The 25,727-nt window shown below is 37.7% G+C and overlaps 1 protein-coding gene across 1 annotated transcript in view; it reads right to left on the bottom strand.

Moving 5' to 3' along the window:
* The window catches only part of TENM1 (teneurin transmembrane protein 1), a 237,641-nt gene that overhangs the window by 204,055 nt on the left and 7,859 nt on the right, over positions 1–25,727 (bottom strand). The window contains exon 2 of the mRNA XM_042876489.1: positions 23,565–23,843. Coding sequence (XP_042732423.1) covers positions 23,565–23,781 — 217 coding nt within the window. The 5' untranslated portion in view covers positions 23,782–23,843. The remainder of the gene's footprint in view (positions 1–23,564; positions 23,844–25,727) is intronic.

Genomic DNA, 25,727 nt, shown 5'->3' with positions numbered 1-25,727 from the left:
CAAAATTGTCTGGTTTGGCTTGCACATCTAACCTTGTTACCTAAAATACTACGCATTTCCACAAGGAGATAAAGTTCAAGTGGATTTATGTTAGACATAGTCTAACCAAAGAGACACAGTCACAAAAGAAATGAGGGAATGTTAATATGAAATTCAAGTTCTTGCATGAACTGCGTACAGAGGAAAAAAGGCTGCTATTATAAACTTATACAGAAGATCACGATAGGATTTTTACATCAGAAGCTTTGTGGAGTTCATTTTAAGTGAGCTTTTAAAAAACAAATATTTAATCTTCTGCTTTCGTAAAAAAAAAATTGATATTAAATTAACACATAAAGAAACGCAAAATATTTTATGAACAGGAATTGGAAAGGAGGCTGGTTGCATTAAAAATAATAGTTTCAGTTAACTCATTCCTTTCTTTCACTTTCTGCAACTTAATTTTCATGAAAAATAAAATCTTCACAGAGGATCAGCTAAACACATCTTTGTGCACACTGAACAATATTGTTTGCTCTTCTGTAAGACGTTCAAGCTGACACAGGAATGATGGAGTTCAGTAGTACCCAGCTCTAACACTGCTCTTGGCAATGTAGAACTGCTGAGAACTTTTGCCTTCTCTTTCCAGATACACACTCCAAGTTCTGAGAATCTTACTACAGCTTTAATTTAACCACCAGGACAGTTAATAACTTAGTTAGGTTTACACGTGTATGCACAGCCTTTATCGCAATGCATCTTCAGTACTATCTCATCCTCCTTTGGATGGCAGTAACTCATGTTTACTCACACAGTAACAATGGAACAAAGTCCCACTGCTCAGCTCAGCGTTTCTGTAAATTTTAGTGGACCTTCAGGACTTGTGGAATTTCCACAGTGTTTCCATTTGCCAAGAAGTTTGCTAATAAACAAACATTAAGCAAAATAAACAACTGTCCACAGGAACACATAATGAAGTCATTTGGACTTACATATTTCAAAGGTCTCTGAATTCATTTGAGTCACAATCTTCATTTTTTTTTTTTTTCCTAATTCTTGCTCTAGCATTCTTATTCTGAGGAAAGTTTCACCCAAGTACACAACCACTCAATTCTCCACATGGAATTCCACAGAGGATCATAGAGCTGTCTGAATTGGAAGGGACCTTTAAAGGCCATCCAGTCCAACTCCTCTGAAATGAACAGGGACATCTACAGGTAGATCAGTGCTCAGAGCCCCATCCTGCCTGACTTTGAATGTCTCCAAGGATGCGGCACCCGCGACATCTCTGGGCAACCTCTTCCCTAACAACATGCCTGAGAAGCCCCTGATAAATCTGAAGACACATTCGCTCCAGTGCTTTCTCTTGTACAAAACACAGCCTAATTGCTCTGGTAATTAAATCATAATATCATGTTTGGCTTCAACATATGCCAGTTACTATTTGTACCATGAACATAATGTTACTTAACCAGGAGCAATCGCTGTTTCTCAGTCCCTCACCACCATACATGTCATCTATAATATTTAATCAACAGACCAGAATTGGATAAAGTCAGGATGGTGGCTAAGCTTTAAATAAATTATTGCAGAGATGCTGCGCGCAGTCGATGGTGGGAGCACGCTGTGAGGGCCCCATCTGTGAGGGCTCTGCCCACAGTATCTGACAGTAAGCAATGGTGCTGATGACAAAAATCAAAGGAAGATGGATATTTCTTACGTAACACAAAAACACAGCTTTGAGGAACCATTCAGCAGCAGGTGCTTGGGGATGAGCAACAGACATGGCGCAGACACCCAGTGAGTGTGCCCTTGGAAATGAAGATCTTTAGGTTCTTCACCAGTTAATGTTGCAAACAAAAAGTGAAGCTTGCTTATTAATTTTGATGGACAATTTATCCGGCTCAAGGGGTTGATTTGACTAGAGAAGGAATGTGCTTTTTCATAGGCTAAGACAACAAAAAGATTGGATCACCACCTGCCCACATACTTATGATAAAAAGATGAACAGTGTCTGTTAAAACATTAATTTCCCAATCTATGGGAGAAATGGGCAACTCACACCCAAGATGGTGCACTCGGTGGTGAACCCATTTTGGCTAGGCATTAGCTGTGCATCTATCATAGCCCCATCACATTGAGTGTGTGATGGAGCTGGGTACATTGGCTTCTCTGTCCCTTCAGCTGTCCCTATGCCTGGTGGCCTTGATTTCCCCATCCTTCCTCCGTCAGTTCCAAATTGCCTGTGCTACGCACAGGGTGATGCATTAACCTGAATAACTTCATGCCTACAGTAGTTACCAAGCTAGTGTCTGAAGGAGTGATAGCAGGAAAATCAAAGGAAGAAAAAAAACAAACATGCAGTTTGTTTTTACTGTGTTACACAGTGAATGCGCTTTCACACTTTAACACCAATAGGTTAATCAGTGAGTGCATTTCTTTTACTTCAAAATAAGAAGACCAGCTGCTTATGGTACAAGATAGACAGGAGGAGGAACAGAGAAAGGAAGGGACACAATAAATCAAATGGAGAAAGTGAAGCTCACATTCATTTTTTGAAGCCACACACATGCACCCTCCTAAATGAGAAATTTTGAGGGCTATTGAGCACTCCGCTAAATTCAGTGTGTTCAATGGCCCTGAAAATTTCTCATTTCTCACCTGAGCACCATGGTTTACTGGCTGCACCCTGGACTTGAGAATTAAATGTGCAGACATCTTAAGCTGCTTTATAAAGTTGTTTGCGTAACGTAAGCTGCGGGATAACTCTGAATGCTCTGTGTGTGTGTGTTCACATTCGATTGAGTTAGAGATGGTTATTTTTTAAATTTTTTTTTGTATGTTCCCAAGTTGAGAACATGCTGCTTCTTCCCTAGGACAATATTATTTAAGGACATCAAATTTCAGTAACTTTTCATATTGGAATCATTGAGACAGAAGCCAAATATCCATTAATTTGCAAAAGCACTTTACAATAACTATTAATTTGCTTTTTAAATCAACGTTTATCACTTGATAGAGTATTATCACAATCCAAGACAGATTTAGTTGCATCTATTTTAGTAAAAAGTATATTACACATAAATACCATTTGAGCTTTTATATTTAGGTATCAAATGCACAGGACTGGATGTTTTCTCCTACTGTATTTCAATTTTTCCTTGTATTCTTTTCTCTCTTTAATTTATTTTCCTATATTAATCTCTGGTTACCACCAGAAAAGCTAGAAATTTATAAATAATAGTAATAACAAATAGTAATACAAATTATAAATAACAAACAGTAATAACAAAAGGAAGATTAAAATGGGAATCCAAATCTGCTGTATGTATGAGAAGGAAAGAATCTATTTCTCAACTCCTTCCCCAGAGGAAGCAGAAGATGACAAACACTTCTCCCATCTCGTCTTCAAACCAACTCTTCAGACTTAGAGGGAAAACTGTAATGTTAGAGATCTTGTTTTTCCAAGAGTAACTTAGCAAGGTGCCAGAGGTAAAGCTTTTACAAATACAGTGTGGATGCAGTGGGTCTCATTTTAACTGTGCAAGAAACACTGTCATTATCAGATAGACTGGGAATGTAATCCTTCAAATTCAAATACATCTTAAGTATTGCGGGCTAATGCCTTCCCTATTCTTAAAGTGTGGCTTTATAATGTAAAATACTTCCATTTACACAGGTTCTGTTAAAGAGAAATTTCTATTGTGAATACTCATAAATCACTTTTAATGAACTTTAGAGTTATAAAACCACAGCAAAGACCATGCGCTAGCATTTAACCCACATTTCTGTTAAAAGAAACCTACTTAGTCTCAAATAATGACCATGTTAATGCTACTCTACAAACAGCAAGAGGAAAGAAATATTATCACAGACAAGAAAACACCTCAAGTATCATTTGTGAGAACAAATGATGTTTTTATAATGCAGCAGTTGCAATAGAGTTTGGAAAACTTGTCTTACAATACATTCAATTTCAATATACAAAAATACATCAGGAAGGAAGAATTTTCAAGAAAAAAAAAAAAAAAAGACTGGCTGTTTTCAAAAGCTGAATTATAAGAGAAGCATTGAAATTTTCTTTCAGAAGCTTAACAAGTTTCCTTGATTCTAAAATCATTTGTCAGTCACAATTTTTGGTATTTCTGCACGTGTTTAAAGGAATCAACAGGTGCTGAACCCTTTCTTCTCATGATTACATTTTCATAATTAAAGCTAGCTAGCCACAACCTTACTGTGTAGAATCTGTTAATTTCTTTTATTTATTAAAAAAAAAAAAAAAAAAAAAAAAGGAATTTCTTGAAGGCCAGCACAAGCATGAATCAAATCATCTGAAGAAAATTGACTTTTCTCTTCGAAGGAGTTTTAAATGAATGCATATTCTTCCTCAAGGTTAACTTCAGAAAGTGAAAAAGTGGAGCACTGATAGCTTTAATCCAGTATGTTTATAACTTAACAGGCATGGATAATGTAGTGGTTCCAGCTTGAAGGCTGATCTCTCATTTAGGAGAATGAAGTCTGACAATTTCTTTAACAGACTAAGTTGTATACCACCATTTCTCAAAGTGACATGACTCTCTAATTGTTGCTAGATCCCTACAAACTTCTTGAAGTCATTTCTGAATGTGGTTTACATTTAAAGCAGAATCACTTTCATTCAAATATCAGTCCTTGAGGCTTCATGACAGATATCACATCCTAATAGCATTCTGGATGGGAATATAAAATTAATTTCTACCAACAGTTTTGATTCTGGTTTGTAAAGTATTTTAAAAATACACCAATTGTTTCTAGAAGTCTTGAAATTGTTTCCCTTTTAAAAATTCTAGTGGAACCATTCATATGCTAAATGAAAATCAAAGCCTTTTTTGAATTAAAAAAATGCAGGTATCTTTACAATATTCATTAATTTAGTGTTAGAAGGAAAAAAAAAAAAAAAAAAAAAAAAAAACCCACAACACAACAAAGTATAAAATCTGATTTCATTTACATGCTGTAAATCCAGAAATACCTTGAATTATGCCAGTAGGGCACATCAAGTAGGTAGCACGTAGGCTTTGGGTCAGTATGGCTGTCTGGGAATAAGCATCTGCAAGTGCACATCTTCATGATGATGGAAACACTTTTAGAAAGCCAACAGAGACGTAACAGAAATGTTCTTTGCTGATGGGTTACTAAAAATCTGCTTAAAAAAGTATCTACTGCCCGTTTTCCTTTGAAGATGGAGGGCTGAGTATCAGAGGCAGGCAGGATTGGAGGAGGGCTGTTAACGTCACCCTGGGCCATCTTCAGGGAATGCACTTACAGTTATTTCAAGACTGAAACAACACAAGCAGGACTGAGGTTTCTGTAGGACTGCTTACTTTCATCCACTGGCAAAGTTCACACCTGTGCTGGCAAGTTTTTAAAAAACCCTGACATTTTGAAAAATGTATTTGCAACAGGGTGGGTATTACTGGGAGTTGTAAGCGGGATCCTTAAAAAAGGGTGAGGCATAAGAACACTCACAAGCATCATTCACCAAACAACAAATGGGCGCCATCACAGGAACTAGGGAAATGGAAGAGCAGTGGCTTCTGGCAGTGCGAGGTCTGACCCTCACACGTCTCCTCAGCAGCCCCTTCCTGCCCTGCAGCTGTGTCAGAGCCAACATGGTGTGAGCTCTGAGGCATAGCAGCGCCAGTGAGGGCTCTGCTCCTGCCTTCTTGGTACGCTCACTGCTTTAAGTATAATCATCTTTTCCACCAAAAAATCAATTTAGACTGTGAGATAGCTCCTACTTCAGAGTTTAGGACAGCTAAACAGATTAACATTGCCTTGTTTGGATTGCAGGTGCACAAATTTGCACTTTTTCCAACCTTTTCCCCCAGGATCTTTGAAAAATTTACTTATAGCATACATGAGCTTAACATCTAATAGGGATGCAGCATATACTTTTAATTTAGATAAAAACAACTGAGTAAAATTTAGACCAACAAATACCCCCTTTTTATTAATCCTGTAAGAAGAAAGGGAGAGCTCGTGCACGTGAGCCCTTCAGTACTTCCATTCACATCCAATTACATCCAGCTGCCAACCTGACATTGCTGAGAACATATGAAAGACAACTTGGCACATCCGTTGCATTTGATTAACCAACTGGGGATACAGATTGTCAGTCAAATAACCTCTCTTTCCCCAAAAAATCTCTTGAGGAGTTTGTCACCAAATGTTCCATCTGATCAAGAAAAGGGAGATTACACTCCCTTCAAAAAATTTGGACCAATTCAGTTCCCTTCTTTTCTCTAATGTTCATTTTACCCAAGGGCTTTCAATATCAGCAGTTCAAATGTTGCTGTTTAAGTAATATCAAAACAATTTAATGGAAATAACTGCTTTTTTTTTAATCTCTCATCTCTACTACGTAAACCAGTTTTTCAAGTGTTTAAACTCATTTCCCTCCTTTAGATCTTTATTAGTTTGTTTCACATTTCCAGAAACTGTTTCTTCAACACTACATTCCATGAACTAGTTACTTTAAAAAGACTCATATTCTGACTCAGTAACTAGAAAATTGGTTTTCTTTTTGTTTTCATACTATCAAGATGGCTTAAAGTAAATGGTGCAGTAATTGCAGGTGTGCACACCCACAAAATACACCATGGTAATCTTAAATAAATATCACAGGACATTACTACTATTTAAGTTAAATAAACATCTCTTAAAATGTATTTCACCCTAAAATGCATGTTGTGGTTACCATGGAAAGATGAAAATCGCAGACATTTATGTCAGCATAATAAAGTTCCTAAGCATACAATATGGTATCTACAAAACTCAGGGTCATAAAGTAGAGAAATTGAGCACAGAAGGGAACAACGTACTTCCAAGAACATTTTTTCAGAATTACTCCAATAGCATTTGTCTTTACGCTGTTAAGCTACTTAAATAGGTACTACAGGATGGCCTATTCCCTATATATTAGGAGGGATAATATGCTTAGAATACCAAGAGCTGTTTTCATCTAATTTTCCATCTCAAGATTTGATATAGGGCTCCAAAAGAGGGAATAAGTAACATCATTCCTGTGCTGCGCCAAAGGGAATGAAGTATGAATAGAATACCAAAGCATACCAAAAGACCTCAGTACATTTTCACAAAGTTTAAACAAGTGCTGTGAGTCTCTACCATCTGTCACCAAAAATTTATCCAGGCTTTGGGAACAAAGCCACTACACGATGAAATACCTCCAGTATTTTTATGTGGGTAGGAGCACTTGGCTACATTTTTTTCTAGCTCTAGACCTCTTTAATTCCCTTGCCCTTTCTTAATGTGTGTTCTATTTGTTTTAAAATACCAAATCGTTTATTTGGGTATATAGTACTCATTTTAGCTATTCGAGTCACTGACTTTGAACACACTAGGCTGCAGTTTAACCACACAGCATCTTTATCTTTCATTCTGACACAGCCATGTGATAGATAGCTTGAAAATAACAAGTTACCGACTGGTAAGCATTAAAATGTGATTCTTCTCCTTTTGAAAATGAGTAGACAAGCAGCTCCTCTTTGATGCACATCACAGATACTGCTGACTAAAACAAAGTCTCCTTCATTGTGGAATAAATGGATACATTTGTATTGCTAATGTGATGGTTGGGATGCTAACCACCCAATATGAAACAGTTAGAAGTTGGTAACTAACAAATTCCCCAAAAAAGAAGTTAGAAAATGAAATAATTTGTTTGGACCTCAACAGACTGAAAAGTAGAAGCAGAATAACCCACAAAGTATTCTACACAGACAGAGCTTCTAAAGGTTCCCAGCTCTACCTCAGAGAAAGTAAACCAAACCAAAAGAGCAAGACATCTCACTACCAGATTAGCCTGCAGTAGCCATGTAAACTCCTCCATGCCCCAAAGGAAGGCTTCCCATAGACAGACAAGCAGAACTCAAGTTCAGCATTGCTGGAAATACTTTCTGCCTCCTTATTAAAAAATTCACACAGTTGGAGGTGAACTAATTGAGGTGGTGGAGAAAGTAACACAGAAGGCATTTAAAATGTAATTAAGCCATGATCAGAAAAGGGACGCATAAGGGAGACAGCTCTCAAAATAGAGACTCCAGGGAAATACCAGATTCAAGCACAAATGAGAGCAACTGTGCATTGAACCACATTCAGAAACATTTATACATACAGCTAGAAGAATCTGCACAAATATCAATTAAAGACTTAGGCTACAGCTAACCAGAAAAACAAGGAGGAAAAAATAAATTTACAGTTTGAGATAACTATCATTAGCTTTACTGCACGTCACAGAGAAAGGTGATCTGACAAGGGCCCAATCCTGCACCTGAGGGATTCTGAACCACACTGGGGATTTGAGAAGAACCCCACAGGATCAGTAAGCATCACAATTCTTTTGACATTATTTTGTCAAATCATGCTTTAACTCTGCTTTCTGCTGTTCTGGAAGGATAGCAGCAGCCACTATTTCACACAGTGAAAAACACAACTCACACAAGTAATTCACTATATTAAGGAGAAGGAAAACAAACAGAAGAGTAAAAACACGTAATTTATAAACCTTACAGTTTTGACCTAACATATTTAATAAATATTCCCTTTGTGACAAAAGCTGCTTTGAGAGACTCAAAGCAATAGCCTACAGAATTTGGTTCAAAATTTTCTCTCGACATAAGCTATTTTACAGAAAAAAATGCATTAGAAAAAATACAAGCTACTACTCAGCCATGTAATGAATTGTTTTCAGATGACAATAGGAACTGCTTAAACATCCTTTTGTACAAAGCTTTGTTATCTAACAGCTTTGCATTTAAACATATCTTCAAGCCTTTTTCCCACTACTTTCTCCTAATAAATTTGTTTCATGCAAGCCTGCTGAGTTCAGTGTCTTCATGAGTAACATTTTCTCTCTAGAGCAGGAGTCCCATGTGGGTTTTGCCTTTCTAGGCATTATCTACCCTTTGGTATTGTCTCGTTCTCCTACCAGCTGCTACACCATTTCCTGAGCTGCACCACCTGGTACTGTGCCCAATATTAGCTACGACAGGAACAGAGCAAATAAGAAAACAACCAGCACAGCTGAGCAGGATGACTGGCACAGGCTTCAGGCAGTAGATCTAGAAGTGGCTGCAACTGAAAAAAAAAACCACATTTGTAGGAGCTTTAATCGCTTCTCTCTAGAAACACAGCAGGAACCTCTCAGATACTAACCAGATCAAGCTCATACAAACTAGTCTCGCTCTTAAGTCAATGTGTGAAGAACAGAGCGTTGAATTAGATGCCCTTTAGTGACAGATTTCAGTGCAGACGATTGAACAAGGATGTGGTGGCTCTGAACAGGAGGAAAACTCAATTTGAAGGAAAAAGAAAAGGGAGTTGTAGTGCTGTAGAGAATTTTAAAAAAAAAAGCACAGTGCAAAGAACCATTTTCACCATGCTAATACAATCTACCTCTCTGAACCATCCTTTCAAAAAAAAACCCCACATTCAGAAGAGTATGTATATTCCTCATTGCTGAAATGCTTCCTCATGCCTCTGGTTTATTTCAATTCAAAATGGGTCACATATGAACCAAATGGATGGACACCATGATGGAGATTGGAACACCAAATGAGAAGGAAGCTGTTGATGCACTGCTACAAAAGAATTTAAGAGTTATTGGCCAAAAAACTTCACAAGTCGGTGTTTTCGTGTTTAACGCATTACTTTTCTTGCTTAGAATAGTTTGCTGAATTTTAATAATTAAACAAAGACAATAGCCTTTACTTTCCTTTTGTTCTCCTTGAAAAGGACCTATTAGCCAATTAAATGCATTTTATACATATGAGTCATTTTAAGGGGGACTATAAAATAAAACTGAAATATGAATATTTGCTAGCAACATTATTCCCACTGGCAATCTACAGAGATCCATTCCTGTAAACAAATTAAAGACTGAGATTACTATTATTATTATTATTTTGTAACTACAGTCGTAGAGAAAAACTTTAAAATACTGGAATATTGTGTCTGAACACTCATTTGATCATAATATGCTTTCTAAATTGGAGCATCAAGGTACAGCAAAATAACTTTGGCTGCTGTTCCTGCCCATTGTGCTGTTCCTTCTCAGTCAGGTTTGGTGTTCCTAAATCACATGCAGTGCACACAGGCAGTTTTTTAACACTTGACCCATATCTGATATCCCAGATGATGGAGCATTATTAAAGCATAAGGAACCATAAGCTCCCTGCTGCCAGAACAGTGACAGAAATGACTGCTGGTGAGAAGTTTGGTGTTAGTGGAGCTGTGCAGGGATGATGATAATTATCTGTCAAATGAATATTTATTACATGGAGGAATTCAACAATGAATAATACTTCATTGAAGAGTGGGAATAATGCTATGGAGAAGTTGGCCAAAGCAGACACGGCTTCCTTTGTGCTGAAGTCCAGTGCAGCTGTATGATATACTGATGGGTGCCAGGAATTTGTGAACTAGAGTAACAGCCTGCAATAAGTAGACCTATCTCCCTTATATTAGCCTCCAAAGACAAAGCTGAAAATCAGCTAAATGAGCTTTTATATTCCTGAGGCATGCTCACCCTACCACAATAAATGCACTGTGGCTAATGATTCTGGAAGAAGCACTGAGGTATCGAACGTCACACCTTTGACTCCACAATTGCAATTTCTTCTCCTGTTGTAGAACATGTTGTTTATTTAGAGTAACATTCAGAGGCAGCCATTTCAGATGTTCAGCCTGTCTCTGCTGATTTCTTTGCAAGTGGCACCAGCCTCCAGCTAGCTGAGACAAACACCTGGCGAGTGGCTCAGTGGAACAATGGTCACCACTGTGGGACCGAAGTATGGGAGCTTAATTTTAGTTGATCAGAATCAAAAAAGCTGGAAAAAAATCTCTGTGTGCCAGAAGACCCTTTTTTTTTTTTTTTTTTTTTTTAATAAATATTCCCCACAAATAATATATAAAGCACACTCAATTGTTTTGAAACATCCTTTCTTTCATGACCAAAAATGAGCAGAACAGCAACTTGTGATAACAAACTTGAGAAGAATCCAAGAGGAAAATTAAAGAAAAAAGAAAATACTGGCTGTATCTTCTACTTTCTAAGAAGCATCCAGGGAAGCTGTGACACCCCCCTAAACTGCAAAGCAGCAGTATTCAAGTGAGTAGCAGTAAGTAAACTGGTGAACGTTGTAAGCATGCATCAGTAAGATCTTTAAACACCTGATCCAGCAAGTAGGATATTAAGATAGACAAATAATTCAGTAATGGTGGAGGGTTTTTTTTTTTTTTGCCTTTTCCCACTTTGTTTTTATCTGCAAGTAGATTTCAAAGTATAGAACAAAATCAAATAATTACAGTCATTCTCCCCAAACATCTAAAGTCTACAGATCAATAGCCAACAATTAATTGCAAACATCCTATAATCACTACTACAATATCAGCTAAAACTCAGGCTACATCTGTAAGCCCAAATCTCCCTGGTACTAAAAAGAACTGTATCCCTAGAATCAACAGTTCGATGAAGCCTTTGAGAATCCACTTGCAAACCAAACCAATCACACACATCCTACAAATATTTCCTTTCCACGACCACTAATTTATACATTACTGAAAAAGTACTCTCCAAGGTATGCACTGACACAGGCTACACCACATAATTTGTAAGGTAATTTTTTTGTTACTATCGATAGAAATATTAGTTTCTGTTTGCAGTAGTAAGAATAGCAAAGTCGAAGAACTGATTGCATACAGAATTAGAAGAAAAAACAGACCCACGTTTTCATACTTTTTATCCACAAGTAGAAATACAGAATTTGATCCTATATATTCACAGAAGTATTTTACAGAACAGTAGGTGTCTTAATCCAAAGACATAACCATTATGCAAAACTACGTGACAAATAGCCTCTTCAAAAATAAATACAGGGTAAAAATGAATGCATTAATTTATTAGGGAGATCAGACCTCGAGAAAGGAAGCTTTAAAAGACCGTTGATAATTGTAATAATACAATGAAAGCACAAATTCTCAAGCTAAATTTAAATGTTGAAGCAATGAAGCACCTTGAAGTCATGCAGGTAGAACCTGTGCTATGCCACTACTCCATGCGTATCTTTCTGTGTTTACACACACATATGAAATAAGTAATTTGAAAACTCCCATGGAAGGAACAATGAGACATCACTGAAACATTTTAAAACTAATTCATGCCTCCAGCTGAACATAAAAAGTCAGTGTATGTAGGACAATATGTGATCCTTTCTACTGTCTTCTATTTCTACTAGAAATAATTATTCAACCACAGACTTTGTTAATTTCTTTACTTGGAGGAATTAAAAGTACGTACCAAAACAACATTACAAAATATCAGATTATCAGTGCTCTGCTATGATTGTCATTTAAAAAAATTCAAAGCTCTATTTTTTTAATGCAACAGCATAAGAAGTTAATTTTCTCTTTTTTTCCTTCATGCCAATAGACTATGACATAAAAAGGTCAAGCTAGTAAACACCTTTAATTTCATGCAAGTATTTGAAAAGAAGGAAAAAAAAAAATTGATATGCTCAAAATTAATAAAATGCAATTTTTTTAAACAATATTTGGAGCTCCCTTTTATTGGAATTCCAACCCTAGGAAAACTGAACGTATCTTTCACAGGCCACAAACAGTTGTCTGAAGAAAGAAAAGTGTATTTTCTTTCTTCTCTGCAACCCTTAACAGCAGGAGTTATTAAGTATGTTTCTAGATATCATGGATGCTTATTTTCATTATTTTACTGCTTTCCAATAATATTGACACAATCGTGCAATGTCAGAAGTTAGCCAGTGTAAGTAAGCTTCTGCTTTTCAGAATCACAAAAAAACTCCAACAAACAACTAATAAATTTAATAGATTAAGAAATCAACATATGAGTAAATGATCACTTCTACGTGACCTGAATTTCCATTTCTAGAACTTTCACAGATAACATAAAACCTACTTCATGTCTACATTTTATTGGATTATGCTGTTAAGAAAATCTCATGTGAATGATTTTTGCTCTAAATTAAAATTAACAGAAACTCAAGATTTTATTCTTCTGAACACCAACCACTTTTATCCTATTAAAATATCTGGAATTAACTGTTAAGCATTTCTGGCAAATGTCCACAGCGACTGTACACAGGGGAAAATAAAGCCATCAATACTGGAAAAGTTCTGGAAAGCTTAAATAAAACTCCACAGTAAATCAGTTTAAACTGTGCCATGTTATTTTCCTTCTTAAGTCAATTTTACATCATGCCTCTTCATTTGTATAATGAAAGCAATAAATAAGTTGAGTCTGAATTAGTGAGAAAGAATGTAGCAAATTCAGAGAACAGAGTTCTCCTTTCAGTGGGAGAAATCAAAATAAATTTAAAAATCAGGCGAAAATAAAAATAGATTAACCACAGTGAGCTCAAACAAAATAACTGTATCAACAGAATTTTTGATGAACAACAGTTCATGAATCTTCAGTACATTCTGCTTACTGTTTGTCAGGGATTGGAAGGGACCTTGAAAGATCATTTAGTGCAAAGACTAGATGAGATGATTATATTCATTTTTCATAATATGGTAGCCTTCTAGCAGCACAGGCTATGTGCATTTGCAAGCACAAGGATTCTGCCAGGCCACCTCTACTGCCTGGCTGGTTGCTCAAGAGGCAGCAGCCTGTTTATGAGGCTGTATCATGCAAAGCTTCTTAGGGACAACACCCAGAGGAAACTGGAATGACCTTGAGCATCTCTGAGATTCTAAAGGTGATTCACTGTTCTTTATTATTTTCTTTCTGTTATGTTAATTCCATTCTTATGAAGCAACCTAAAAATTCCAGGAAGAGTGCCTTACTAGTGAAGTACTGAATGGCTGAATTATGAAATGCACCACTCCCATTTAATAGCTTCACAAGGAAAGCTCTGCAGAGTTTGCAATACACTTCTGTGTTAAGGAAGTGCTCACTGAAGGCAGGTACAGAGTATTCTCCTCTTACAGGTATGCAGGAAGGCTGAATTTGGCACTTGAGGCTCGAATACAGATTTGCCCCATTTCCAGAGACCATGGCCAGTATAATCTGATTCTGCTTCTCCTTATTCAGCACACATAACCTCTACAGCTTTCTATTTAAAACATGGCAACCAGTCTGGCCCCAATGCTTTATTCTCAGCATTTCAAAAAACTCCTCTGAAGCCAAACAACTTACTTTGACTAAGCAGCAGCGCCAAATCAAGCTTTTCACTTACCAGAATAAAGGTCCAAGACACCAGGACTTCAAGAATAGTCCTATTCTGAGTGCAGTATTTAAGAGAGTCCCCTTGTTCATGTTCTTTCTCAGCGATGTAACAGTTACAGATTCCAGTATTTTGTATTATCACACTAATACTGAGTAAAGCAGAGCTGATCTTTACAAATGTTTACGTTTCTTGACAGTCAGTTTCAATAGTTGTCATGTTAATATTTTAATCTGAGTTTGCTGACTTCCTAATCTCTTGCTGATTTTCACACCAACAGTTTATATTTTGATAAAGGACATTTCTAAGCTTTCGGGTGACGGTTGGAATTGTCAGTACTCCCTGTTTTGTTGTGTAACTGGTGCTTACAGTGGAGAAAGAATCAATCTGTTGGTGTTGAACATTACCTTATTCCTTTCAGGCTGTTTTTTCCATCTGAGCTAAAGATGCTTCGTCCACTTGCTGAGCATTTCTAATGAGTGGCAGTCAGCAGGAAACTGATTTTTGAGCAGTTTCCAATAGAAGTGCGGCTTCGAAAGGAGAACCCTAGATTTTAAATCACATCCACAATTTACTTCACATAAATACCTTCAGAATGAAGTTCAGAAGCATTTGAGTCTAATTCTAAAAACAAAAACTAATTCAAGTTCTAAGTTAGTACATAACCACTCTTCTGATTAACGAGAAACATTATGGAATCACTGAGCTGCTTCTTGACAGTTCTTTATTTCAGGAGGTACAAAATCTTCTGACAAATACGTAATTGAGAAACCCTAGGAAGAAATGTTATTTTGTTTCAGCACCTGCTCTGTAAATGAAGATAATCAAATCAAATTTCTCATTCCAGAAATTAAGATGACTCTTTGTTTCAAGAGTGACATAAAAGACACAGCAAGAGTGCGTAGAGCAAAACGCCTTGCAGAACAAGTGCAGAGCTCTTCACTCGATCTGAAGCTCTCTAATATTTGCTTAGACATTCCCTGTGTTCTTTCATATCCCTGTTTTAACTTATGGCAGACCTTGGACACTTTTAAGTGTTATATAAAGAGGCTCTATTCATACAACAAGAGCATCCCCTCCCTTGACCTGGGTATGGCTGGCCCTTTTGGATGGATAACCAGGGAATACCTTGAGTTGGAAGGGTTACACAGTGTCTACTGCAGATATTCTAGTATCACAGGGTACAAGATCCTGTAAAGATTGTTTAGTGTTTTTTACATTTACTCTTCCCTCCTGATTTTTATTTCAATGACTTCAGGCATTTTATATCATGGAAAACTGGTAATTCAAAGAGAATGGAAATTAGGGTTGTCTTCTATATCTGTACACTGACAAATGGATTGTTAAGCTAGTGTAATGTTTGGAGAGTGCTATTTTAATCCTTAGACGAGATTTGTTAGCAGGGGACTGGAAACGTGCTGTGATCCTTCTCTCATTTATTTCCTTTCTCAGTAGTTTTTTTCTCAGTTTTCCCCCTTGCCAGATATTCACTTTTAAAACCAAAAAGATTACATATGAGAATGAAACTATTTTTGATAATACAAGGCACTAAGATGACGGTAAACACTGTAAGGTTGGAAGCAGCACTACTGAAATGGTGACAGCAGGCTACAAGGTTCTGTAACATACTTGTGATACCATATGAAAGCACCCACTCCATTCTTGTGGGAAAAATCTCTTTGTACGTTCAGTTTACTTGGGTACTTTGATCTGACGAGGGAAAGGAAAAGTATTCCCTCTATGAGGCTTAAATGAAGCCTCAAAATCCAGTTTTCTCACCGCAGTTATTCCAAACAGAGAAATTTCCAATTACTTGGCAAATCAAGAAAGACTGTCCCAAGGAGGCCTGAAACTAAGTGCATCTTTTTCCTTCCTTGGAGTCTGCTGATACTCCCCACGCAGAAGAGAAGGCTGCAGTCCAGGAAGCTGCAGAGAAGAGCTCATCACACTATTTTTCTCTGGGAGACAGTAACATCATCACCATTAGACCACAACGAGCCAAACAAACACAGCACAGCACAACAGGAATCTGTATTTCTGTGAGAGAATGCAGCAGGAGGCAACGCACTGAAGCTTTAAGAGTATGGATTCTTTTATTCTGCCTCATACGGAATCTTTTTAGAACAATGTGAAGCTCATAAACATTCAGACCAGATGGCATAACACAGCAGCACAAGCTGGAGCTTATTAGCTATTGCTTCTGTTCATTAGTATATGGCCCTGAAACCTGAAGGAGCTTTAAACCACACTCTGCTAACAGCTGAGCAAGGGCAGTGCGGTACAGACTGTGTGCCTCTTCACACGGCCATCATACTTGGGCTATGTTTCACATTTCTGCTCTAAAGCATACAGGTACATAACACTAAAATAAAGTTCACAAAAGATCTTCTAAAATTGGTGAAATAATGTGGTAGACAACATAAAAAGTCTAAAAGTTAAGTATTTGGCATTTACAAACAGGTGAGAACTGAATCTGATGATACAGTGTACATCAACATTTTTGATACAAGTCCTATTTAATAATTAATTATATTTTACCAAAACATGTACTATCAAAGAAAAACTTTCGTATTTTCCTCCCCAAGCTATGGGGTTTCAAGGAAAGTACTAACAAAAATAATTGGTTTCCTTTGTAATCAGCCTCTTCCTATCTTCTAAATCTCTGTAATGCTCCATTCCACAATACTGCAGTCACTTCCCAGATAACTTGACAAACAGCTCTAAACAAATTACACATCTTAAAGGTTCAAAAAACAAAAACAAAACTTCATTAACTCCACAATTTTCATCACAAAGAAAATATGGGGAATAGAATTAAATGACTACCCAAAGAGTACCTCGCTTCTAAAAGCACACGTAGCAATGGTTCTTCCAAAGGAAACTTTTCACCATACGATGTTCCTTTCTTTTTCAAAACTACCCATTCTCCCCTCCACATGCAAACTTAAAAATAAATAAAAAAACCAATACCTGTTACTGTGTCTTGCCTCACGTTAATCACTTGTGTTAATCTTTATTTTGATAGAATTTATCCCAAAAATAATACTGGCAAGAGCTACACCGAACTGCTCTGAACACCAGCTCAGCACTGACAATACTTGACCACTGCCTTCTGAATAGCAGTCATGCTCAGAGATGCCTCTTGATAATACATTTTCCCTTCATAAACTGCTGGAAGTGTCAAAGCACATAAGTCCTAAATTCACATAAGACAGCATTCCTGTTTTTAACAAATGATGCCAAATTACACAAGCTGTAGATACGACTGTCAAATAATCATCAGTTCTAAATCTCTATTAGAAACGATGAACTTCACAGCCATTCTTTTGGCACCCATCTCCACTAGGAAGGCTCCCAAGATCTTTAACTCACACTATGCTTGAATATTATTTTAATGTTTCCAAGAAGGGGAAGAAAAAAAAAAAAGCTGATAAAATTTTGCTTCTTTACCCTTTTGTGTTATTAAAAAATGAAGTAACTGAAACAAAGAGGACATAGTATTTGCAGCCCAAATTTGATTCTCCATCGCTCCACTACAAGTGCAAAACAGATCTGTTGGACCAGATGGATTTGCTTAATTCTTACATCAGAGAATATATAGCTATTATGTAAAAAGCTTTTCTGTTTCACAGATGACAAAAAAACACCGTGACATTTTCCTGACAGAACCATTTCCTACCACTCCTTCTCAGCATACCTTATATTTATGTCTCTAATAATAAATAAAAGTGCTTTTGACTGGTCAGATGAAGTTAAGATTTGCATGTGTTTAAATCTTTCTTCCTGGTAAGTTTGTGTTTGCTGACACGTAAAATGCCCCCCAATTCCTGCACTGCACTTCTTCTTTTCCAGAGAAAGTGCTGTTGAGCACCAAAACATGTCTGTTGCCCGCATATATACACCAGAGCTGCAATGCTAAGAAGTATAGGAATGAGAATATGATGGAAGCAGCAGTGAGCTAAAACAACGGACTTTGTTGAAGGAAGATGTCACACAACAGCCAAATCTACTTACCTCTTATTCCTTAAGACAATTTTATACATCTTCTCTGAAACATTTATCAGTCTGTAGCTCAAGGCCTACTTACAGGGCTAAAAGCAGAAAATGACAACATTTTTGTGGAGCACTCCACAATCTTGTTTTCTGGAATAGTAGTAATGCTGATTTTTTTTTTCCCCACACATTTATCAGAAAAGTTTTGGCGTATCCTCTTTTCAGGAATAACACCACTTTGCCTTACTTATAATGTAGTTCAATATATCTGTCTTGCCAGGAAACACACGTTTGCCTAACCAGAAATTTACCGCCGTATGCTCATTTTGTTAATGATCAATACACTTCGTCATGCCAAAGATTCAATCCCAGATGCTTATCCTATCAGGGATTCATTCCTCTCAACTAGTGTTTTCTACAAACCTATAATTAGCCTAAAAGCAATAAAGCTTTTTTCTGTAGGGACAATATTTGCGGAATACAACTTCCTTCATATCTACTTCGGTGGAAACAGAGAAAGCTGTGGAGGAAAACAGAGTTTTAATGATGTAAATGTGTCACAAACAAATTAGAAATGAAAACACGTATGGTACATTTGTGAGAACTTATTTCTGCATAGCCAGGTCCATCGATGAATTTCCTAGCAAGAAAACATTTCTGATGGCTTCTGCCAATTCTACCCCAGCTCTTCCAAGTACAAAACACTGTGTTTACCAATTCTTCCAAGAATTAATTTACTGTGTTTGCCAATATGTACAAGCTATATGATATTGGGTCTGGCAGGAATTCATAACATCTTCTTGCCAGGATGAGCTATTGTAGATTTACACATCTTCAGATAGACAGGAGTTTGAGCATTCCAATGATTAAAAAAAAAAAATGCATTTTAAAGATCACTCATCATACAACTAGCACTGACTTTTCAGGAGTGAATGATGACACTGACATAAGATTTGTTTTATCTGTTTGCAATGAGTTGTTAGGTGAGGAAACGATAGCTGAGCTTACTCCAGAACTGCAACTGATGAAAACAGTCTGGCCTCGCCACTCTGCCCCCCACACCTTAGATATTTATAGACCTGGATGAGGTCCCCTCTCAGTCTTCTTTTCTCAAGGCTGAACAGACCCAGTTCACTCAGCCTTTCTTCATAGGAGAGATGCTCCAGGCCCCTCACCATCTTCGTGGCCCTCCGCTGGACTCTTTCCAAGAGATCCCTGTCTTTTTTGTACTGGGGAGCCCAGAACTGGACACAGTGCTCCAGATGAGGCCTTACCAGGGCAGAGTAGAGGGGGAGGATCACCTCCCTCGACCTGCTGGCCACGCTCTTTTTAATGCACCCCAGGATGCCATTGGCCTTTTTGGCCACAAGGGCACACTGCTGGCTCATGGCCAACCTGTCATCCACCAGGACACCCAGGTCCCTTTCCGCAGAGCTCCCCTCCAGCAGCTCATCCCCCAACCTGTACCAGTGCATGCAATTATTCCTCCCCAGATGCAAGACTCTACACTTGCTTTTGTTAAACCTCATCCATTTTTTTTTCTGCCCAGCTCTCCAGCCTATCCAGGTCTTGCTGAATGGCAGCACAGCCTTCAGGCGTGTCAGCCAATCCTCCCAACTTCGTATCATCAGCAAACTTGCTGAGGGTGGCCACTATCCCCTCATCAAAGTCACTGATGTTGAACAAGACTGGACCCAGCACCGACCCCTGAGGAACACCGCTAGTTATAATTCTCCAACCAGACTCTGCATCGCCAACGACGACCCTCTGCGCTCCGCCAGTCAGCCAGTTCTCAACCCACCTCACTGCCCACTCATCTATTCCACACTTCCTCAGCTTTGTTATAAGGATGTTGTGGGAGACAGTATCAAACACCTTGCTGAAATCAAGGTAGACTACATCCACTGCTCTCCCGCCATCCACCCAGCCAGAGACATCATAGAAGGCTACCAGGTTGGTCAAGCATGACCTTCCCCTGGTGAACCCATGATGACTACTCCTAATAACCTCTTTTTTTTCCAGTTGTCTGGAGATTGCATCCAGCACCAGCTGTTCCATCAACTTTGCAGGGACAGAGGTGAGGCTGACTGGCCTGTAATTACCTGGATCTTCCTTCTTGCCCTTTCTGAAGACTGGATTGACATTGGCTATCCTCCAGGGTATTTGCAAATATATATATTTCTACACACATATATATATCTACATCAATTTACATAATCTCAGATTTCAAAGCTTTTCACAGAAATAAATCAAGAATACTGAAAGTAATAAATAGTCAAACTGCCCATATAGAAAAAACAAAAATAAAACTTAAAGAAATTGCTGAGATATATCAATATTCTAAGATACGAATCACATATACAATGTTCTTATGTACATTAATGGAGACAGAAATACTTCCAGTTTCCATACACTTCTGAATGATTCTTTTCACAAAATAAGATCAATACAAACATGTCTACATTTGTTATTGTTATAAGCTCCTCTGTTCTACTATTTTATTTTATTCTGAAGTGATGTTCTTCTCACATTCAATCATCAGAATTCACATTTGACTGCTGTCTCACCCTTCATCATTATCACTTCATTCATGACTGTTACTATGTGCCTGTTTTCTCAACTATTCTCACACCTTTCATGCATGAAGTTAATGGATTTTACCCTCATTTTGCAATCCATTAGTTCATCACCTACTGGGTACTATTTCAATCGTAGCCAGTGGCTAGAGAAGAACACCTGGGTATGTGACTATGAATATCTCTTTAGCTTTAAAATTTAGGAATTTTTTTCAGTTTTAAGTAATATTTCAGTTAGTAACAACCTCAAGCAACTGCACAGTACAGCTTTCGCCCCACCAAACAACCTCTTCTAGGAAAGGGCACTATAGGTTTTCTTTTTTGTGTGTTTTGTGTTTTAAATTCCAAAGATGTGCCAAACATGAGAAAAACTTTGTGAAAGATTCTGAGAAGGAATTTTAGAGAAGAATGCATTCCATGCACAGTCTAATGGATTCATGGCAAATTCACTGTTCAAAATGGAACCTGCTGTTTTTCTAGTACCGACTGAGCAAATACCAACATTCACCAAGGACTCTAAAACTCAGAGCACCCACACCATGAAGCCTGGCTGCCCTTTTGGAAACAGTACAATAGTACTGCAGTCAAATCAAACTCTGGCTGAAGACTAAATATTTACACTCAGCTTTATAACCCTTTTTTACTCTTGTCTGAATTTTGAACTCAATCAGTCGAGCTGCCCAAGGTAAGCAATCATTCAGGTGCTTCCCTACTGAAAAACCACCACTTGGCTGCAAACACGAACGTTCAACCTCATACTGCAGTTTGAAGCAGTACAAATCTGCATTGCTTCTAAGAAGAAAAAAAATACATAGGTTTTAAAATAGAAGACCTGCAAATTCATACTGCATCTCCTAAAAATTAATTTGCCTGGAAAAATCTTCTGGCATGTATTTCCAATAAAATCATTTTACAACATGAGTATAAAATACCTGCTGGCGTGCTATAGCACCAATTTGATTCCTAACATATCAGTCCTGAGTAAGTGAGGTAAGTTCATGCCTGACACCTTCTTGCAGAAACGCACACTAATTTGACTTTCTCCAAAATTATCATCATCACTGCTTTCAGAGGCACTGTTCTGAAAGAATAAATTTGCATGACACAGACCGGTTCCCTGTGCCTACAGCTGAATGATTACTTCATGCTTTTGTCTAGGCCACCAACACTACAGCTAACACAGGCCCCCACAGCAGTAAACTCAAGGAGCTCTTCAAAGGCCTAGCAATGCAGAGGCTATGCTTTCAATGCTCGAATTTTCAGAAATGAGGTGGCTGCTTTAAAGAGGTCTGCACAAACATTTACTTTATCGCCAGCCTCAGCAACATGGACATATCTTCATTAGCCAAGCTCTCCTAACAAGAGTGCAGGATCAAATCATTTATCGTGAGTCAAATGTGTTGGTGAAGTTTTCTATAGGACTCTAAAGATTTGTATTTGTGACTTTTTCTTCCCTAGTACTGGAGAGATAATGTGTATATGCATAGAGGCTACCTCTGGCAGCTAGCTAATTATTCTCCCATGAATTACAGGTACTTCAGACAACACCAGCCCTATGAAAGCTACTTATCTGTAGTAAAAGTTAGAAGACTATATGAACTATGTAGCACAGCTACTCTAATTTTTGCATTAATTTACACATCACAGAGGAGACAATTTTTTCCATCTCCAAAAGCATATTCGTGATTTTCTTGTCAAAAAATGAAAATTATTTTAATACCTAGAAGACTAGGGAAAGCTTTTGCTGAGTGAGGGGTGGAAGGTTGTTTTATTTCTCTTCATAGTGAGTACGGAATTTTTTATCTGAGAAATTGTGGGCACACGATTTAACCGCTTCCTTGAAGAGCAGGAAGGGGACTGCTCACAGAGACCTTTTCTTCTCCTCTGAGGGCAGAGGCCCCTCTACTTCTGATAAGTACTCCAGTTCCTAAAAACGCTCTTCTTTCCCCACCACGCTTGCCTAAATCTGTGATGGAGCTAAAGGCAAGAGATAAGCCACCAGTATGTATGAAGTGCATTAAATTCAGCATGCAGGTTACCAGGAGAAGCAGTCCATCTGGGAACGCTGCAGTAAGTGCAGCACATTTTCTTCCACTTTAGTCTCAATTGTCATCCTTTATCTGCATCCAAGGAGTAGCTTTTCCTAACCTTGGCTGCAGCATCATAAGCTCTCAAATATTTCTCCCAGACTTCCATCCATATCAAGCAAAAGGCAAAAAAAAAAAAAACCTTCCCACACACAACCCCCCAAAAAAAAAAAAAAAAAAACCATAAACAAAAAAAACACCCCAACAAAATACTAAGCCATCTGATAATTATCTGTAATGTTTAAATAGACTTTAAAAATTACAAATTTTGTTAAGAGTATGGTAGCATTTGAATTCACTGTAGACATATGCAGAGACAACCACAAAATCAAGCTGATTTTGTACCAAAATCCACACACCATGTAAACGTAGTAAATCTTTATCCACTCAAAGTTACTGAGAAGAACAGCCACTGCTATGGAAAAATTTTTCAATCATGTGATGTTCTCCAGAATGTCACTAAATTTATACTAGTGGAATAATACTTCTAAAAGTGATTTCCCATATTTATGATATAATAACACAGTAAAAAAAATAAATAGAAAAAGCAGTTTATTGCTACATGCCTCTGTAAACAAAATGGCTGCTTGCCTGCTAACATCCTAGTATTTCACAGTGAGTAATCAAAAAGTAATTTTTGTAACTAGAAGACAAAATAAACAATTTACCTTGTGTGGATTGGTCAATATTTTTTCTTTTTCTGCTTTGACTGTTGTAGTTCAGTCTTAGCTCTTGGCTGTATTCATTCAGAGTTTCTCTTGAGTCATAAGACTGCCTTTGCTTTCTGCCATCTTCACTCTCATCTGAAGAACTTGTGTAAGTTAGATCCACTTCATGTTTAACTTTTGACAGTGGCTGGTAGGGTTTGCAATCCATCTGCTCCATCTCTGGCTGAATAGGCTCAAAATCATGAAAACAAGCAACTGGAATTCCTTAAAGAAGGACTCCTGAGAAATAAAAAAAACACAAACAAGAATCGCATTCAGATATCATATTAACGCTCAAAAGGCCGGTGTTATTTTCAGTCAATATAAACCAATTAAATTGAATTTGAATCACTATGATTCAGGAGAAAATATGAGCATGTCCTATTTTGCTGTTTTGCTTTAAAAAATGGTGTTCAAATAACAGTAACTTTAAGTACTAACCCACCATGCCAAGCAATAATCATGCTGTATGCACAGAATCTGTTACCTGTTTTGTGTTAAAGGTTCTTGAAACTGTTACTCTTTCTCTAAAGAAATATTAATGTGCATTTATTCTAAGTGAAAATAAAATCTTAATTTATTTTAAAATACGAAGCCTAGAAACCAGAAAGTTCACTGTTTTGAAGTATTTTCTTGTAAATAGAATTACATTTAATTAAGAATAACAGACTTCTCACTTTAGAAAACAGTCAGACTTAGAAAAACAAGAATATCCTTGTGTTACTCTACAAGAGCAAATAGTGGCTCCAAAAGAGGACATTTTCCTTTCAGGCTGTGTGGGCATCTCAAGAGGAAGCTTCCACCATGCAGCACAACCCCTTTTTATCCTTCTCATCACCTGTCTAAACACTTACTGACACGGGGGCCATGCTGATCCTCAACAAAACCTTCTGAACTGCAACTTGCAGTTTGGGATGTCATTAAAACGATGCTCAAATACATTATCATTAAAATCAAGTGGGCTGCAGTTGCATGCGTACTTGCAAGGTGTATTCACTGTACAATCCTGCTTTCATGAAGCTGTTTCTATCATGCATTTTAATGCAAACTCTGTGATGAAATAACAGGAATGGATGACACACCTTCTACAGCAGCAGCACGTTTCTCAGACAGTAAGCTCTGAGAAAGTAAGCTTGCAATTTCACTTAGACTAACAGATGGCTATTATCTTCCACAATGAAATGCAACAAAAAGAAGGCTGTAAATATCACTACCAGATCACCAATACCAAACAAGTTAAGCAAGATTTTACTTAATGAAAAAGTAATCTATCACATCTTCATGCTGATCCTAAAGTCAGCAATGGAGAGAAGGAAGTTAATGCCTAGTCTGTCATCAGCCTAACTTCCCATCTGCAACACGGACTTGTAATCCCACACGTCCTCAGCAACCACAGAAAGTGAAAAGACACAAAAGACAAGCACAAACGTTAGAGAAAGCACTTCTTGTCACAGGACTACAGAGTTGAATTTAACTTCTGCAGTTGTCTGAAGGCTTGAAAAACAGCAGTGCTACCACTGCGTTTAAGCACAGCAAAAGCACATCTCCCGTGTACCCCCAATACTTTTGAAGGACTCAGCATCCTGAGCAGGAGTGGCAAAATCCTGACAGGAAAGCAGAAACCAGGCCAACCCAACTGCACAGACAGAGAGGTGAAAGACTCATCTCTGCTCAAAACAAAATCTCCAGGAGTTTTATCCAACTATTTAACCAGAGATGGAACAGCTCTTCAGAAACAAATAGAGAAGGACCTGAATAAAGAGCTCTAGTGTACTAAAAAGAAAAAAAGAAGCTCAAATCTCTTACACAACAAAGCGGACTTGAAAGCACACGAGCTAATAACAACTCTTCAACAGGGAAAAGGAAAACAAAAAGCTGAGCCAAACAAGCTTCCTGCCTGACAGAGACGCATGCACTGGGGGCACAAAGCTCCATGCTCTGGGTATGATCACATCATATCAGGTTAGCGCTAAGATGGTTTTGTAGACAAGCTACTAATACTGCTATCTACCTTTCAAAGGCTATTTGCCTAAACAATTTACTACTATTTACCAACATTTCCTAAATGAATACTCATTCTATGAGTTGCTTTAATACTCTGTGATAGAAGAACTCAAAGCGCCA

Source organism: Lagopus leucura, unplaced genomic scaffold (genome assembly GCF_019238085.1).
Source record: "Lagopus leucura isolate 7727_CA_CO unplaced genomic scaffold, USGS_WTPT01 Super-Scaffold_100016, whole genome shotgun sequence".
NCBI lineage: Eukaryota > Metazoa > Chordata > Aves > Galliformes > Phasianidae > Lagopus > Lagopus leucura.
Note: the sequence above shows the minus strand (reverse complement) of the source record. Positions and strands in the feature narration are given on the sequence as shown.